The sequence below is a fragment of the Argentina silus genome (genome assembly GCF_951799395.1).
Source record: "Argentina silus genome assembly, chromosome: 11".
In the NCBI taxonomy this organism is placed as follows: Eukaryota; Metazoa; Chordata; class Actinopteri; order Argentiniformes; family Argentinidae; genus Argentina; species Argentina silus.
In genome coordinates this window covers 6426749-6442202 of record NC_139665.1, presented here as the reverse complement: position 1 = coordinate 6442202, position 15454 = coordinate 6426749, and the positions used below count along the sequence as shown (strand labels likewise).

At 42.2% G+C, this 15454-nt stretch overlaps 1 protein-coding gene across 1 annotated transcript; it reads left to right on the top strand.

The window, feature by feature from the left end:
- Positions 1-9519: 9519 nt before the first annotated feature.
- On the top strand, positions 9520-13071 carry LOC310812335 (guanylyl cyclase-activating protein 2-like). Its single transcript, XM_083680847.1, has 4 exons — positions 9520-9732; positions 9879-10028; positions 11572-11680; positions 11944-13071. Exons 1-4 carry the CDS (start codon positions 9535-9537, stop codon positions 12069-12071), a joined length of 585 nt encoding a protein of 194 aa, XP_083536973.1. The 5' UTR covers positions 9520-9534; the 3' UTR covers positions 12072-13071.
- The last annotated feature ends 2383 nt before the right edge of the window (positions 13072-15454 follow it).

Sequence of the window (15454 nt, the reverse complement as noted above, 5' to 3'; positions counted from 1 at the left end):
GTAGATGGGTAGGGACTCCCTGACAGACAGACAGACAGACAGACAGAGACAGACACAGACACTATCTCATCGCAGGACAGGCAGGCTACAGCGGGCAAACACAACATACAAATACACGCATGCACGCACGGCACGCACGCACACATAGTCACACACACACACAATAGTGTCTCTCTTTACAGCCCTATACCCTCTTAAAGGTGAAGGAAGAACTTTTTTTCTTTTTTTTTTACATTCACTTCAAAGGAAGAATTTCTCATGCGGAACAGTCATGAATTGGCTGCAAATACAAGACACCGCTGACCAGGAAATCTGTTCCAGTGTCCTCTCAGTCAGGAGTCCCTGCTAAGTCTCACTGGTAGGAAATGGATGTGGTCTAGCTTTAGGTGAAGAAGGAAACTCCTGGGGACAAGGGTGTAGTGTGTTTGTGTGTTTGTGTGTGTGTGTGTGTGTGTGAAAAAAAAATACAACAAAAATACCACATTCCAACAATTGATTGACAAGTTGATTGCATGGCAAATAAACCATTGTTTTTTGTTTTTTTTATGTGTGTATGTGTGTCACTCGATCCAAGTCAACGCAACCAAGAAGAAGTCAAGAAAAAGGACTTATCTCAACCAAGGGAAAATGACACACAGCTCTTCCCTTTCTTGTCAGCTCCATCTTCCAGCTGACACACACTATCACACACTGTCAGCACACCATGACATCCCAAGGAGATAAGTGTCCAATCAGTGTCTTGTTTTCCATGTAAATGGAAACTGTTGTCAGGAAGGAAACTGAGGTGAGCTTCAATTGAAAGCAGAACACGTCAAGACCCAACATTGCTCCTGGAATATTTAATTCTGTCCTAATTGAGATAATAGAAACTGAAGGCAGGTAGCCTGTACCACCCCATCATGTGATATGAGACCTCTCCTTTATCACACATTCATAAACAGAGAAAGAATAGGGAGACCGTATGTCCACACAGCGAGAGAAAGATAGAGGAGGGAGAGAAATGAGAGAGAAAAGGTGAGTTAGAGAAGCACTGAGACAGGAAATGTATTTAGAGTCAGAGAGAATAGAGAAACCAAAAAATCGGAATGTCAGAAAGAGGCGCGAGAGAGGGAGTTAGAGAGAGAGAGTCAGAGAGTGTAGAGTCAGAGAGCATAGAGTTAGAGAGAGGGAGTCAGAGAGCATAGAGTTAGAGAGAGGGAGTCAGAGAGCATAGAGTTAGAGAGAGGGAGTCAGAGAGCATTGAGTTAGAGAGAGGGAGTCAGAGACCATAGAGTTAGAGAGAGGGAGTCAGAGAGCATTGAGTTAGAGAGAGGGAGTCAGAGACCATAGAGTCAGAGACCATAGAGTTAGAGAGAGGGAGTCAGAGAGCATAGAGTTAGAGACCATAGAGTTAGAGAGAGGGAGTCAGAGACCATAGAGTCAGAGAGCATAGAGTTAGAGAGAGGGAGTCAGAGAGCATAGAGTCAGAGACCATAGAGTTAGAGAGAGGGAGTCAGAGAGCATAGAGTTAGAGAGAGAGAGTCAGAGAGCATAGAGTTAGAGAGAGGGAGTCAGAGAGCATAGAGTTAGAGAGAGGGAGTCAGAGACCATAGAGTCAGAGACCATAGAGTTAGAGAGAGGGAGTCAGAGAGCATAGAGTTAGAGACCATAGAGTTAGAGAGAGGGAGTCAGAGAGCATAGAGTCAGAGACCATAGAGTTAGAGAGAGGGAGTCAGAGAGCATAGAGTTAGAGAGAGAGAGTCAGAGAGCATAGAGTTAGAGAGAGGGAGTCAGAGAGCATAGAGTTAGAGAGAGGGAGTCAGAGAGCATAGAGTCAGAGACCATAGAGTTAGAGAGAGGGAGTCAGAGAGCATTGAGTTAGAGAGGGAGATGGGAGAGTTGGAGAGACAGAGAAAGCATGGATATTGGCTTTGTAGGCCCTTCTCTATGTAAATGAAGCCTGTGCTCCAGTGAGAGCAGACAAGACTCTGGGTTCTGATATCTTTAATCCTCTTTAACGGCCGCGCTCGACTCACCCAGGAGGAACCCGGAGCAGAAAATCATTTTTCTACTTCGCAGCCCATCAACAAAGGCTTACATTTGGCTCAGGGCCTTGCACAACTTACACTGGAGAGCGTGAGAGCTAGCATCGGAACTAGTGAGTCTCCCCCACCCCACCTCCACACTCTCAGAAGGAAATAAAATACATTTTATTTTAAAAAAAAAGAATAAAAAGAAAGGGAGAATGAAAGGAGAGAACAGGACAGAGTAGAGAAAGAGAGAGAGGAGGAGGGAGGGAGAGAGAGGTGGGGGGGGGAGTGTAAGTCTGTTTTTAGTGGAAAAAAAACAACATCCACCACAGGGGAACGCCCGAAGTTAGAGCTAAACAAAGTCCCGACATCGCTCCTTGAGGCTTTGTGATGCATACCCCTCCCAACGAGGTGACCTTGACTGTTCATCAAGAAAAATCTTTCTTTCCAAAGAGTTTGAAAACCCCTGAAGAGTTGTCTTGGAGTTAGGAATGCTGCGTTTACAGATTTGCAGGTATTTACTTGGTCTCACGAGATGTTCCTTCACTCCATATAAGTTCCTCTGAAGCCTCTTCCGTACTGTACACCCCCAGGCTTACCTTAGCTTGATGGTAGCGCTGGGATCAAACTTTACACATTATTCAGGGTTTCCTTTCCTTCATAACAGAACCCAAACCATGCCTCTAACACACACACCACTCCATGATGACAGGATTAGTTGGGAGAGAGGAATTAAAAATCAATGCTGTTGTACACTGTCCTTGCTGCTCCTCTCAATGCAATGGAAGTGACGTTTGACCTCAGAAAACTCGATCATCAGACATGTTACCTGCTTAACTGTCACCAAGGTCCTCTTTGGGGAAGGACAGGTTAGAACACAGGTCGGAAGGGACAGAGGAAGAAGACTCCACTATGATGGATGAGGTGACCTTATCCCCAGGCTTGAAATGCTAGTGCATAGAGCAGCCCCCGAGGCCCAGAACTGAATAAGCCCCGCTGCAGTAAAGGAAGCTGCGAACTGTAGGTGGGATATCTGCTGCAGCTGCGTAACAGAAGTGATTGTATATACTCTGACTGTATACTCCGACTGTATATGAAGAAGAGTATCTGCAAAGTTAACATGCAGACAGACACACACACACACACACGACTGACTGTGCATCTGTTAGCCAGATGGCAATGTGCCCTTTAGTTACAGAGCAGAAATGCAAACATACACAAACACAAACACAATCAATTAATATACTAAGCCTTCCCTTTGGTCTGAGAAGTAGTTTGTTAGTGTTTGTTAAAACAATGATATTAAACACACAAACACATACATACATACACACTGACACCACTGACACCTACACTCACCGGCCACTTTATTAGGTACACCTGTTCAACTGCTCGTTAACGCAAATATCTAATGGTGTGGGGGATATTTTCTTGGCACACTTTGGGCCCCTTAGTACCAATTGAGCATCGTTTAAACGCCACAGCCTACCTGAGTATTGTTGTTGACCATGTCCATCCCTTTATGACCACAGTGTACACATCTTCTGATGGCTACTTCCAGCAGGATAACACATCATGTCACAAAGCTCACATCATCTCAAACTGGTTTCTTGAACATGACAATGAGTTCACTGTACTCATACTTTGGGATGTGGTGGAACGGGAGATTTGCATCATGGATGTGCAGCCGACAAATCTGCAGCAACTGCGTGATGCTATCATGTCAATATGGACCAAAATCTCTGAGGAATTTTTCCAGCACCTTGTTGAATGGATGCCACAAAGAATTAAGGCAGTTCTGAAGGCAAAAGGGGGTCCAACCCGGTACTAGCAAGGTGTACCTAATAAAGTGGCCGGTGAGTGTATATATACAGTGCAAGTATTCAGACCCCTTCACTTTTTCCACATTTTGTTATGTTACAGCCTTATTCTAAAATGGATACAATTATTGTTTTTCCCTCATCAATCTACACACAATACCCCATAATGACAAAACCAAAACAGGTTTTTAGAAATGTTTGCTAATTTATTAAAAATAAAAAACTGAAATATCACATTTACAGATAGTATTTAGACCCTTTACTCAGTACTGTTGAAGCACCTTTGGCAGAGATTACAGCCTCAAGTCTTCTTGGGTATGACGCTACAAGCTTGGCACACCTGTATTTGGGGGTTTCTTCCATTCTTCTCTGCAGATCCTCTCAAGCTCTGTCAGGTTGGATGGGGAGCGTTGGTGCACAGCTATTTTCAGGTCGATCCAGAGATGTTCAATCGGGTTAAAGTCCGGACCCTGGCTGGGCCACTCAAGGACATTCAGAGACTTGACCCAAATCCATTCCGGCTGTGTGCTTGAGGTCGTTGTCCTGTTGGAAGGTGAACCTTTACTGAGGAGTGGCTTTCGTCTGGCCACTCTATCATAAAGGCCTGATTGGTGGAGTGCTGCAGAGATGGTTGCAGCATCCTTCTGTAAGGTTCTCCCATTCTCCCTGTCTCGCAGGTCTACAGACAATTCCTTCGACCTCATGGCCTGGTTTTTGCTCTGACATGCACTGTCAACTGTGGGACCTTATATAGACAGGTGTGTGCCATTCTAAATCATGTCAAATCAATTGAATATACCACAGGTGGACTCCAATCAAGTCGTAGAAACATCTCAAGGATGATCAATGGAAACAGGATGCACCTGAGCTCAATTTAGAGTGTCATAGCAAAGGGTCTGAATACTTATGTAAATGTGATATTTCAGTTTTTTATTTTTTAATAAATTAGCAAAAATTTAGAATAAGGCTGTAACATAACAAAATGTGGAAAAAGTGAAGGGGTCTGAATACTTTCCGAATGCATTGTATATATACGTATACAGACATATATATATGTATGTCGGGTCTGTGTGGATGTGAGAGTGAAGAAAACGGTGCTATGATTCAAAAGAGGCAGAATGCTGCCATTGGTGTCTTTAGAGTAGGACTAAATAGCTCATAGACAGATGGGGTATTTTCAGATCTAATGATCACACTTTCATCTCATTCTCCAGTCTTTTTCACACTTCTCTTTGTTGAAAGCGTAAGTCTAGCTCCACTTTCAGTTCTACGGATAGTGTGTGTGTGGGGGGGGGGGAAGGGGTGATCAAGGAAGTCATGGAAGACAGGTTTATTTTTCAATAATATGTTCTGAATGCACAGACACAATGGCCACACACCGGGGACTTAGAGAACATTGTAGACCTTTCTTCACCCAAAGCAAGATGTGATCTTCCTGGTGTCATTCAAATCTAAATGGTGAATCATTCTATCACAGAACCTTCCTCAGTACCCAAGATATTTTGAGAGATCAAGGAATTACACTGTTCAATTTTAAGAGACCAGTTTCTGAGATCTCCCATCAATTTGTACTGTATATGAAGAAATATGTTTTTCATGAATCGCCACTTGATCAATGGGGCCCTCTTCAGGTAATGAGGATGTATTGCAAGAATTTCTCACTAGCCAATCATAGCACAACATTGTGAGCTGTGCCACAATGCAATCCAAACTGATGTAGGTGTTTGGTAACTGAATTAGTACAGCGACGTTTATCACATTAAACAAAGATAAACCAGACGTTACTGGATATCAATTCAAACACGTGCTCAAGGAGAGGGAATGTGTTTTTGCCTTACCTTGTTGTTTAACTGGCTTAAACTGTAGTAGTCAACATTCCATGACCCTTACCCTATATGCACACTTCCTGACCTTTACTACATACTGTTGCCATTCCCGACCTTGCTTCATCTGGATAGGGCTGTCACATCCCTGACCCCCCACCGTGTCCAACCACTTATCCTGTTGAGCCATTCAACACCTGTGTTTGCGCTCTCTGCAGGCCTCCCCCTGTTTGATAGTAATTCAGTATTGATAGTAACTCCCTGTGGATAAGAGCATCAGCAAATACCATAAATGTAACATATTTGTAACGCAATATCCATTTGTATTTTTTTTTTGTCATGTTATCATAAATTATTGCCCTACTGTCTTTTGAAATGTATCATAAAGGAGTTAGTACAGCAATCATTTTATAAGAAGTAAAGTTAATTCTTTTAAATGGTGGATTAAGTGTTTTGCGACAAAACTCTTCAAATGTACTGTCCATATGTGATAATAAGGTGTTGTATATATTGGCTGACATCATGGGATTTGGCAGGAGAGGAGAAATAACTTGGTCTCTACAGAGAAATGTATGTATTGCATTCATTCTACATAATGTCACACACTGAAAAAGTTTGGACTCTTGGATTATGACTGAGCTCAAGTGTCAGTGAAGGTAATTGTGCACATTGAAAAAGAGGGATATCTTGGTCGGGGGTGGAGAGGAGCTATGTGACATGCAGATTTGCAAGCCAAAGATGCGTAGTACAAATGAAACATTTCAATGAATCCATTTTGTAAACCTCCCCTAACTCCTAACTGTAACCACTTGAGCTAACATGTCTAAACGTACACACACGGGACAAACAGAGAACAGGGTCAGCTGAAGTGCATGGATGCCAGTTATCGATTGCCAGTTCACACTCTGTCCCTCACCCTCACTTTTGAACCGGCAATCTTCCGGTTATTGGCCACCTCTCTAACTTCAAGGCTATTTTGACAATGTAACATATAGCTTATAGGAACAGCAGGGATAATTGGTGTACTCTAAAGTGGCTAAATACACAAACAAGGCTAATGTTAACTCTTTCGGAGGCAAAAACGACAGGAATATGAAGCTGCTGATGGAATATGAGTAGTGACTTTTTAGCGTAATATTATTCTTGAGCTACCCAGAGTGATGCTAACCTAACGCCTTATGTGTACTAAGGCATTGTAGATAAATATAGACGGACGTGGCCCTCAAATGAAATGATTTCCATTTTATTCGTTCATCCAATGGTAACTGCAATTTACTGTAATACTGCAGATGATTAGATTTCTAAAATCTTACTAAAATAGTGCAGTGTGCCAGCAGCTTAAGCCCCTACAAAACTGAAAATTAGAACCTACGTTAAATAAACCTCTTTGGGATACCCTTCTCACCTCCTGGGGATTCCACCGTGGGTGGTACACCCACACAAATAGTGAAAAGGTAATCTCCTGTTTCTGGCCTGTTGCCCTATGACACATAAGCATGGAGGAAGCCCTGCTATCCCCATCTAGGATTATCCAATAGATCTCTGCACCTTTGTATTGATTCATCCCCTGTGCTGTGCTAGTCAGTGCACAAACACAAAGGCTGTGCAGTATTGTGCTACACATATCCATGGGCAGACCAAGCCCTTTTATTGTTAAGACGGTGCTGCAATGAACCCCTGTGGGCCAATTGTATAAGGTGTTATAGGCCTGTGATTGAAATAAATATTAGAACCTGCTGCGGCATGCTTAAAGGTAGTTTGTGATATTCTAAAAGTTAGTTTGTGATATTGTACACTAACTGCTAACACCACAACAGCACTGCTAGCTTTTGTTCAAACCCTGTTTTGGACTTTTAGATGCAGCCAGTCAATTGCATGAATGACGAAGTACAAACCACCCAGCTTAAGCTCCTACACACCACACCGTGTTAGCAGATGAAAAACAATCTGGTATTTCTGCCGGAACGCAAACATTTTGCCGGAGTCTGTCTCTACAAGACTTGAAGGTATTTAGCAAGAGGTCTGTTTAGGGTGTGGAAATGTCTTTCTGCCTTGCTTGCTACACTACACTATGTAATGAGTTTTAATGCAACAGTATTGGTGGATTGGTGAACCACACTTGCTTGATAAGGGAACTTGCCTGAGAGGAGGCTATAGCTCAGCAGGCTAACACAGTCTCATGGTGCACAGATGCTTCGAACCCAGTCAGTCACACATGGGTAATAACATCAACATATCAAAGCAAAGAAATCATAAACAAAAGTGATGTCCTAAACTAGTGCAATAGTCTATACTATCAGGGCTATGCTAAAGTGCTATGCTACACTAGACTAGAACATACATGGGGTGGCACCCACTCCTGATCTGGTGAATTGGAACAGAGGTGAGCCTACGGGGTGGAAATGTAAACCCATGGGTCTCTTACCTATTTACCTTACCCCTATGGCATACAATTAACAGACAGACAAATTATGAGAAAAGAAAATAAGTAAACAATGACAATGACCTCCATGTTAAAAAGTGCACTTTCAACGTTTGTAACCTTTAAAAAGTTTAATAGATGTCATAGCAACTCAAGTTAGACCTCTCTGCACATAGCTTAAGTTGTAGGAGGAGTAACAGGTGGAAGAATTGGAATGATAACTAGAAAAAAAGGTTCCAGAAGAAACTTTGTGGGCTTGCAAAGTCCTATTTGGAAAAGGTTTAAAGATGTCTTGTTAGATAGAAATATTTGCTCAAGCAAGCTCATCTGATAAGTATATCGAAGGACTATAATTGGACTTGCTGGAGCAAGCCCACTAATGACACACACTTCATACTCTTTTAGAGACACATTCCATAGCCCCACAAGGGTTCTGTGATGGAGGCTCTGTAATGGAAAACTAAAAAGGAGCAGTTTGACTTTTGATGTTTAAAATGTAATGTATTTTATGTTGTTTCAGTTTCACACTGTTGACATTGGTTTGTTGAAGACATGATCAAAACATGAATTAGCCTGTTGCCGTGCAAAAGGAATCATGTATTTCTGTTATCTTGGAAACCTGTTATCTGCTTGAATTGGAGCATATATCCTATTGTGCAAATATAATTTCAGTCATGTTGTGCAATAGCTAACACTGTCTTAGTTGATTTTAGTTTGCTTACCTAAATTACTTTTTGTAATTTACATTTGTCTAGACTTGTTTAGAGAAGATTTGTTGGCACCAAGCTGAGTACAAACCCTTTTAAAGACAATTGCTTTCTAAGCTCTGGTTTATCTAGTGGGCAGTAAGACTCTTTTGCTGTGAAACGCTTACATGGCAGTGTATTAGTAATTGTCTTTCTCTGAAAAAAAATCGACATGGGTTCGAGCCAAGCCAACAGCTCAATGCCTTGGTGAAAGGCAGTATACATATACTGATAGGTGAAAAACAACTGAAAGATTAATTTGATTTGTGTTTAGAGTCAGAGTAGTGTGGAAGTTTTGCCAATATTTCCTGTTTTCAAAATTGTTTGAAGAGACAAAATACAAATGGCAGCGAAATATTAAAATGAATAGGTGCTTTTTACCAAAAGATTGTCTTTCCTAACTGGTCATAATACTAGATCTACAGGGGATGCTTGACACATTTTATGCTGAGTGAGCTGATGATATCTTCAGCCTTCTTTGGTTACCACCTACTTATACTATCAGTACACGATCCCTGTGAGCAAGGGAATCCCTCCCGACATAATACCGTTTCAAATCCTGAAGCTTTAGTAATCACCTGCCATGTAGGCCTATACTACCTGAGCGGTTCAGAGGTATTATTAAGACCGGTCGTAAAGCATAACTCTAGCACTTCAGAGACGCACAGGGGGTTTCGCAACCGCGGACAGCGCCCTGACCACCGTCTTCCCGAAATGGGACAGGCGCAGCCCACAGAACAGGACCAGGAGATCGACGTCAAAGCGCTGCAGGGCATGTACAAAAAGTTCATAACGGAGTGCCCAAGCGGGGTTCTGTTTCTTCACGAGTTCAAGCGCTTCTTTGGAGTCGATCCAACGGGTGAAGTGTCGGATTACGCGGAGGGCATGTTTCGAGCCTTCGACAAAAATCAGGTGAGAAATAAGTGAGGCGAGTAAATCAATAGGCCTAAGTCGCACACATCTTTATCAAGTTTAGCGAAAGCACACCCAAGTTTTGAGGTTATATTTGGTCTTTATTTTCAGGTTAATGTCACTACATTTTTCTAATGTCTTCACAGGATAACACCATTGATTTCCTGGAGTTTGTAGCAGCGTTGAATCTTGTTTTCCGCGGGGACTTGGAGCGCAAACTGCGATGGTCATTCAAGGTGTATGATAAGGACGGCAACGGCTACGTAGACCGGACGGAACTGCGGGCAATAATTGAGGTAATAAACAGTTTGTGATTAAACCATGTGTTGACCGCCAGTTTATTTTAATGGGTATTCATCAGCTTACCATAGCTGAGATACAACTCGAGGTTTGGTGGTCGACAGCCTAAGTGGTGGTATTTATTTGGCCATGAGTAAACATTAATACGTCACAACAAACTTTGTCAGAAGTCTGGCCTATGTGGGAGTTTTATGCAAGTCCAATCAATCAATCAATGTCTTATATTTGCCCCAAGGGGAAATTTGTTGTGCAGTCAGGGTAAGAAAACAACATGAAACAATAACAACCATACAGTAAATGAACACACCATAAATGCCAGGAGATGTATCTCATTATGTCACAGTCATCATGATAGGGCAGTTAATGCAGCATAAGCTTTGCAGCATGTAATTCATACATAGCTTCACTACATATTTAACATATTTAGTGTGGCATGCAGAGTTCTTAGTTCTATTGCACTAAAACTTTGTAAGTCTGATAGGACAACCTGAGGGGAGGAGCTCAACACCTATACGTCCAGTAGGGGATGTTCAGGACAGTCAAGGATCTGTAGGATCTTTGCCTTTTCACCACTTGTCTCTCACTGTATTTACCTCAGGTAACTGTGTCTGCTGCACACCAACTTGCTAGCCACCATAACAATCCTAGCCGACCTGTTTTTATTGCCCACATTTAAATGTAAAAAATCAACACAGATTCAATAAAACATATACAGTATATGGTCATCATTGTATTGCTTACATTAAAAGATTTAATCTTTTTAGAAAGAATAGACGTTGCTCTTTCTTACAAATGGCATCAGTGTTCTCCTCAAAGCCTAACTTGTCATCCACAACCGTTCCCAGGTACTCACCAGCTCTATTTCCTTGGCCACAGTGAGATTGGGGCTCTGTGGTTGCCTTCTAAATGCAACATCTTGGAGACATTTAGTTGGAGGAAACAACTGTTGCAACATGACAGTCATCCAAAATCGGTCTATGGTCAGAGTCTCCATCCTGGAGGATAACTGAATCATCAGTCAACTTGATGATATGTCGGTTGGCTATATATACAATGTACAGGAGGGGAGAGAGCACACAGCCTTGAGGTTGCCGAGCGTCTTCTTTTGTATTTTTGTCATGATTTACTCTCACTTGCTGCGTTCTGTCGGTCAGGAAGTCGACTATCCAGCCAACAATGTTCAGATCTAACTTGAAATATTGTAAGAGAATAGTTTCTCAGCCAGCATATGTGGCTGGGTAGTGTTAAAGGCTAATAAGAAATTAACCTAAAAGAACCCTAACCCAAGAAATCTAACCCTAACCCTAAGTAAAAGCCCCAAAAAAGTGTCTAATGGTTTTCAAGGTGTTTATACAGGAAGTTAAGCAAGGTTACTCTGGCGTCCTCCACCCCCTTCTTGGCCCTGTAAGTACATTGCAGGGCATCCAAGGAATCCTCAATCTGACACATTACATCCTTTGTATAAGTGTCTTAAATGATCACATACCCAAGGGTGTCAAAGCCACGTGTAAACAAGACTTTTTCCCTTTTTCTCTCTAGAGCTGCTATAGATTGAAGAAGACCTCAAAAAGAGACCAGGATAGTGAACAGTTGTCAGTAGATGAAGTTTGTGAGAGGATATTAACCTCTGTGGATGTCGATGGTGACGGTAAGTGAATGAAGTCACTCCTCATTATGCAATTGTGGCAATTACATTGACCAGGAGCGGTCCAGCTAGTGTACTTAGTTGCTCTAAAGAACAGGCACATGCACAGGTAGGGCTCAATGGTGGCTTGAGCCCCCTTCCCCTTTGCCCTGCCGGTCACAAAGTGCCCTCCTGGATGGTGTATTTTTATATGCAGCTCACTTACCACCCCCCACCCCCTAAATGGTCGCACCTGCTAAAGAACCTCTTCCTCCTCTTTCCTAAAGGTCACATCACCTTGGAGGAGTTTGTCGAGGGGGCCCAGCGAGACCCCTGGATCAAGAACATGCTTCAGCTGGACATGAACCCTTACAGCTGGGTGCTAGAACAGAGGAGAAAGAGTGCACACTTCTGAAATTACTTGAAAACAAATAACATCTTGATTTTCAAAATACATTTTCCTATCAAACATGCTTAACGAGGGATGCCGGGATCCTAACTTCTGTGTGTCACTTGGATTTTTGTGTGGATCATGCAATAATTTCACTTGGGAGATTTGTAAGGAAATGATACACTGCTGATCTCTGGTCAGGATTCTGCTCTCCAGTAGTGATGTGAAAGGTCGAAGAGCTTTAGAATCCTGCAGCCTGAATGGAGTTCAGGTGCTAAGAGTTTGTGACTGTTATCTAGGAATAAGACAACACACACAAAAACAAAGCTTAAAACATGTTCCTTAAATAACAGGTGCAAACTTTGAACTGGTGCAAACACGTCTTGCCCATAATGTGTACATATACAGTGCCCTCCATAAGCATTGCACAGAGGAAGCATTTTGTTCTCTTTTAACAATTACTATGGGGTCAAAGTAGAGATTCTCAGCTTTAATTCACTGGGGGTTTTTTCTGATTGGGTTCACCATTTAGTACCATTAACATTTTTAAACATATTCCCCGATTTCAGGGCTCTAAAAGTATTGGAAAAAATCATATAATGTCCAAATAAAGTACTCATGTTTAGTATTTGGTCAGCAATCCTTTGTATGCAACCCATTGACCCCACCAGACGCTGAGTATATTATCTAGAGATGCTCTGCCAGGCCTACACTGCAGCCATCTTCAGTTGTTGTTTGTTTTGAGGATGTTTTGCCTAAAATCTTATCAGGAAATGAAATTGGATTTAAATCTGAAGATTGACTTGGCCAGTCAAGAACTTTCTGTTTTTTGGCCCTGAAAAACCCCTAGTTGCTATGGCAGTATGGTTGGGGTCATTGTCTGCATAAAACGTGTTGTCATTTCTGAATGGTGAAACCAATATGTACGCAAATACCATTAAATAAAAGCTGAGAATCTCTACTTTAACCTCATACTCTGATTTAAAAAATCCAAACTTTTGGAGTGTAGAGCCAAAAGGAGAAAAAATGCTTCACTGTCCCATTACTTACGCAGAGCACTGTATATGCTGTATATAATTAAACAGTATCTGCAATTACAATTTTTGTTTTGTACTAAGTGTAAAAAAAGAAGAAAAAAAAACTATTTTCCAATGCATGCAAGTAGCTGCATGCCCTTAAGGCTGTATAAAATGTCTAAGAAAATATGTTTCACTGTGAATCTCTTTTTGATGTTTCTAACATTAAATCGAATGCCTTTACACAAATAATAACACAGATGATCTAATTTCTTAAACCCTCTAGATTAAAAGCATTTGGAGTGAATAGGTGGTATGACTGGAGCTCTGTAATAGGTGGATAGAAGTGCAGCTAAGTTATTAAGGTTACTATGATGAGCTGATGGTGGGCAATACATATCTGTCGAAAGTCTGGCCGTCCCCCGACCTGCATCTCCACCTGAACATGCTGCTCAGAACTGCAGAAGGGGGCTGCGGCACTCATATCATGACAGGCTCCCTTATGGATGAGTGGTGTCACGTGGGTACTGGTGAATTCCGGATGGAGCGCCCAGGCATGGGGGGCTGGCTCCATCTAGTGTCCTCAGGCTAGAAGTGTCTGGCGAAGCTGAGAGCTCGGCTCAGGGGACGATTCAGGATGGGCTTAAAGAAGAGGTTGTTGAGCTAGAGGGGGGAAAGGAAGATGGTGATGTCAGTGTCTCTCCTGGGGACCTCCCTGTGACAGTTCCCACTCCCGCTCTGCTCTCTGAGGAGGGGCAGGTGGGGTTGGGGGTGGCAGATGGTGGGGTACCTACGGAGGCTGTGGCTACGGAGGCTACAGAGGAATGTGTCGTAGGGCTTCTTTGTGACATGGATTACCCGCAGCTGGATTTTGATGCTGAAAGTATGAGTAGAGTATGCACTATTAACACACAGAAAATATACTATATACTACTGATAGTATGTGCTACTAACACATAGAAATATAACCAGCAAAGAAGCACACTATATCCTACTGATGTTATGTACTACTAATATACTAAAGTATAACCAGCAAAACATATTATATAGTACTAGTGATATGTACTACTAAGGTACTGAATGTCTAATGGCAAGTCGAAATACAGTACAGATACATAATAGAAATGCTATTTGCATGTGAACATTTAAGTTTGGTTTGTGATCCAGTATGCAGAAATCACTTAGTGGGGCTTTAGCTAACTGCCATAGCGCAACAGCCAAAGTGCCATCACAGGCCTTAATGTCATTTTGGCGCCCCAATTCCCAGTTGGTGTTGCTGACAGGGCGAAGTGCCAATGATATCAACCTTATCCTGCCTGATTGATGAGGGACCTGGGAGGGTGGCCAATCTAATCTTATTATCTGTAATGGTATTTTGTGGGTCAGATCAGGCTGTCCATATGAAGAGGTGCCAGAGACTTTAATCTTTAGTTGCAGACAGATTGGTCCAGGGGAGTGCTGCTATCTACGAAGAGCACGCAGAGTGGCGTATGTTCCATCAGGATATGATGAGAGATCTCAACACCAGAATCATTTGAGCCCATAGAGGTTGCCATCACAGGCACAGATCTAGAATTAGGTGGGGAACTATAGGCTACATTCTACCCCATAGGCCTTTTCATACTGTGCTAACCCTAACCCTAGCCCTAGGCTAAGAGACTGCAGTATGAAAATCAATTAATTGATACTCAAAGCTTTGCTGAGAATTGTTTGTTGACTTCCATATTCTCCAGCCTAATCTTTCTCAAAATTAATTAGATTCTCCATTGTGCAAATCCTACAAGAATACTACAGAAACCTCCAGACAAATCCACTTGATCACACACACGTACTAACAAAGAAATGTCTACCAAGTCACACCCAGTGGCATTACTTACAGAAAGGTGAAAAACATCCAGATTTGTGGCATGGGGTTTGTAGTGTGTGAGACAGGTGGGGGGGTCTGTTGTCGGCATTATTATTTGACGTCATCAGACAGTCATCTACTTGAGAGCATGGTGGGCTGTCCATGACAATCCTATCAGACAAAGACCAAGGCCTACATATTAGAATCACTAAATCTTTATAAGCGCTTGGTTGATGAATCTCGATTCATTCCCGTATATTTTGATTGGATCTTACATAGGCTATTTGAAAATAAATCATTATTAGGGACAAACATTTTTTGGATTAAGAAAGGCACACTGGATTTGATCCATCTAAAAATATCGACAGTAAACGGTTAACGGGATAATCCATCAAACTCTGCCGTGGGCGCAACCTGTCGTGTGGTCGAGCAGAGCAAGTGAGATGAAGAATGCACTTGAGGACTTTTATCAACAAAAGTCAGTTTAAGTTTAACATTCAGATTTACTGACAGTATAGCCTACCTGTAGGACGTGGATTGTGAAC